Here is a 3399-nt window from a genome sequence, read left to right as displayed (position 1 = left end):
GTTTCACGATGTGTGTGATGGAAGATAACCTCAAAACTAGACCCAGTGGCTCTAGAAGATCTGCGACATCGATCGCATCTTTTATCTTCCTCTTCTCCCATTGGCATGCAACTAGCACACGCTCCAATCTTGCATGGCCACCGCACCGTGGATCGATCGTCGAGGCAGCATGCAGCAACCACGACAAGGTCCAAGAATAGGCATGTCGAGTCGGTCTCGTGCAGCATGAGTTGCGTCAATGGTGGACGAACGAGCCCCCAAACATAGCGCGCCAACGGCCGGGTTAAACTTGGCATGGCGCCACCCACCACCGCTTAACCCCCGCCCATTTCTCCCTCCCCCTCAAGTCTCCTCCGCCCCCTTCCCTCTCCTCCGATTGGCCCCGCCCAACCAGAGAGAGGGCGAGAGGGCGCCACCCCAGCCAGGCCAGGCCACCACAATACCAAAAACAATTAGCACGGTGTCCCGGGCGTCCGGTGCTGCGCGTCGAGGTGGCGGCAGCGGCGGCGGCGGCCCTGACGTGAGCGGCGGAGGCACAACAGCAGCTCGCCGGCGAAGGTGACGAGGAGCAGCACCGCGCCCAAGATGGTGCGCCGCGGGGCGCTCCCGCTGGCGCTGCTGGCCGCGCTAGCGACGCTGACGGCCGTGTCGGGGCAAGGGAAGCCGGTGACGGACAACGGTGCCGGCTCGTCGCAGGCCAAGTTCACGCCCAAGGACGCCTTCTACATCGACTGCGGCGGCACGGCTGCCGCCGACACCAAGGACGGCAAGTCCTTCAAGACCGACGCGGAGGCCAACAACCTGCTCTCCGCCAAGGACGCCATCAAGGTCGCCGACGACAAGGCAGACGTGCCGTCGCACCTCTACCGCACCGCGCGGGTCTTCAAGGCGGAGGCCATCTACAACTTCCCGCTCACGGCCCCCGGCTGGCACTTCATCCGGCTCTACTTCTTCCCCATCAAGAGCGGCGAGGCCGACCTCGCGGCGGCCACGTTCGACGTCACCACCGCTGCTAACGTCCTTCTCCACAGCTTCACCGCCGAGGCCAAGGCGGTCATGAAGGAGTACGTCATCAACGCCACCGAGAACAAGCTCGAGCTCAAGTTCACCCCGGCGTCGGGGTCGGCGGCCTTCATCAACGCAATCGAGGTCGTCAACGCCCCCGACCAGCTCCTCAACGACAAGGCCCTGACGGTGTCGCCGCTCGCCGAGATAAGCGGGCTGTCGGAGGCCGCATACCAGGTGGTTTGTCGGCTCAACGTCGGCGGCCCGGTCATCGGCCCCGTGAATGACACGCTCGGCCGGCAGTGGGACGAGGACGGGCCGTACCTGAACCCCAAGGAGGCCGGGGTGGAGGTGTCGGTGTCGCCGAACGTGATCAAGTACCCCGAGACGTACCCGGTGTCCAAGCTCGTGGCGCCCACGGCGGTGTACACCACCGCCCGCCACATGGCCAACTCCGGCGTGGCGAACCAGAACTTCAACGTGTCGTGGAAAGTGGACGTGGACGCCTCCTTCGACTACCTCGTCCGTCTCTTCTTCGCCGACATCATCAGCGACACCATGAACGACCTCTACTTCAACGTGTACATCAACGAGCGCAAGGCCATCTCCGGCCTGGACCTTTCCACCATCACTGGCGACATGGCCGCGCCCTTCTACAAAGACTTCGTGGTGAACTCGTCGGTCGACACCGACGGGCACATTATCTTCGCGGTGGGGCCGATGGGGCAGGACACGGGCCGCATCGACGCGCTGCTCAACGGCGCGGAGGTGCTGAGGATAAGCAACTCGGTGGGCAGCCTGGACGGCGAGTTCGGCGTGGACGGGCGGATGGTGGACGACGGCAGCGGCACCCGCAAGGTGGTGGCGGCCGTGGGGTTCGCAATGATGTTCGGCGCGTTCGCCGGGCTGGGGTGCATGGTGGTGAAGTGGCACCGGCGGCCGCAGGACTGGGAGCGGCGCAACAGCTTCTCGTCCTGGCTGCTGCCCATCCACACGGGGCAGTCCTTCACCAACGGCAAGGGGTCCAAGAGCGGCTACACCGTCTCCTCCACCGCAGGGCTGGGCCACTTCTTCTCCTTCGCGGAGATGCAGGAGGCGACCAAGAACTTCGACGACAGCGCCATCATCGGCGTGGGAGGGTTCGGCAACGTGTACGTGGGGGAGATCAACGACCCCGACGAGGAAGGGTCCAGGATCAAGGTGGCCATCAAGCGCGGGAACCCGTCGTCGGAGCAGGGCATCAACGAGTTCAACACGGAGATCCAGATGCTGTCCAAGCTCCGGCACCGACACCTGGTGTCCCTCATCGGCTACTGCGACGAGAACGAGGAGATGATCCTCGTCTACGAGTTCATGCAGCACGGGCCGTTCCGCGACCACATCTACGGCGGCCCCGAGGGCCTGCCCACGCTCTCCTGGAAGCAGCGCCTCGAGATCTGCATCGGCGCCGCCAGGGGCCTCCACTACCTGCACACCGGCACGGCGCACGGGATCATCCACCGGGACGTCAAGACCACCAACATCCTCCTGGACGAAAAGTTCGTCGCCAAGGTGGCCGACTTCGGCCTCTCCAAGGACGGGCCAGGGATGAACCAGCTGCACGTCAGCACCGCCGTGAAGGGCAGCTTCGGGTACCTGGACCCGGAGTACTTCCGGTGCCAGCAGCTGACGGACAAGTCGGACGTCTACTCCTTCGGGGTGGTGCTCCTCGAGACGCTGTGCGCGCGGGCGCCCATCGACCCGCAGCTGCCGCGCGAGCAGGTCAGCCTCGCCGAGTGGGGCATGCAGTGGAAGCGCAAGGGCCTCATCGAGAAGATCATGGACCCCAACCTCGCCGGCAAGGTCAACCCGGAGTCGCTCGCCAAGTTCGCCGAGACAGCCGAGAAGTGCCTCTGCGAGTTCGGCAGCGACCGACTCTCCATGGGCGACGTGCTCTGGAACCTCGAGTACGCGCTGCAGCTGCAGGAGGCCAACCCGCCCGAGGGCGCCACCGACGCCGACGACGCAGACGCCTCCATCGTCTCCTCCTCCAGCGGCGTCAGCACCGTGCCCGACGCGTCCACCACCTCCGCCAACGAGCTCTTCGCGCAGCTCGCAGACATGAAGGGGAGGTGATCCATCCGACTTGTGAAATCTGAATCGATCACATCCAGCCATGCATGCGTCGCCGTCAGCAGCACCGCCCCCTAGCTAGCTAGCTAGTTCATCAATCCCGGCGCGCGCCTTCTGCATGCATGTCCATCGTCCATGGTGGAACGGAAGCCAAGGAAGGATCCGATTAACACTCAAATTAAACCAACCGAGGTCCATCCATCCAAGAGTATATATGTGTGTAAAAAATGTATGTGTGTGTCTCAATCGCGTTTACTGATGCAGAAAATTCCAAAATGTATA

The 3399-nt window shown here is 63.8% G+C and overlaps 1 protein-coding gene across 1 annotated transcript; it reads left to right on the top strand.

Moving 5' to 3' along the window:
• Positions 1 to 375: 375 nt before the first annotated feature.
• LOC123409715 (probable receptor-like protein kinase At4g39110) lies at positions 376 to 3182 on the top strand. The gene has a single exon (XM_045102576.1). It carries the CDS (start codon positions 586 to 588, stop codon positions 3118 to 3120), a length of 2535 nt encoding a protein of 844 aa, XP_044958511.1. The 5' UTR covers positions 376 to 585; the 3' UTR covers positions 3121 to 3182.
• Positions 3183 to 3399: the final 217 nt, after the last annotated feature.

Source organism: Hordeum vulgare, chromosome 7H (genome assembly GCF_904849725.1).
Source record: "Hordeum vulgare subsp. vulgare chromosome 7H, MorexV3_pseudomolecules_assembly, whole genome shotgun sequence".
Classification (NCBI taxonomy): domain Eukaryota; kingdom Viridiplantae; phylum Streptophyta; class Magnoliopsida; order Poales; family Poaceae; genus Hordeum; species Hordeum vulgare.
The sequence above is the reverse complement of the archived record's forward strand: the minus strand, read 5'-3'. Positions and strand labels throughout refer to the sequence as shown.

Excerpts from the sequence above, each read along its gene's own strand:
- LOC123409715 (XM_045102576.1), top strand. The coding sequence starts at position 586 with ATGGTGCGCCGCGGGGCGCTCCCGCTGGCGCTGCTGGCCGCGCTAGCG.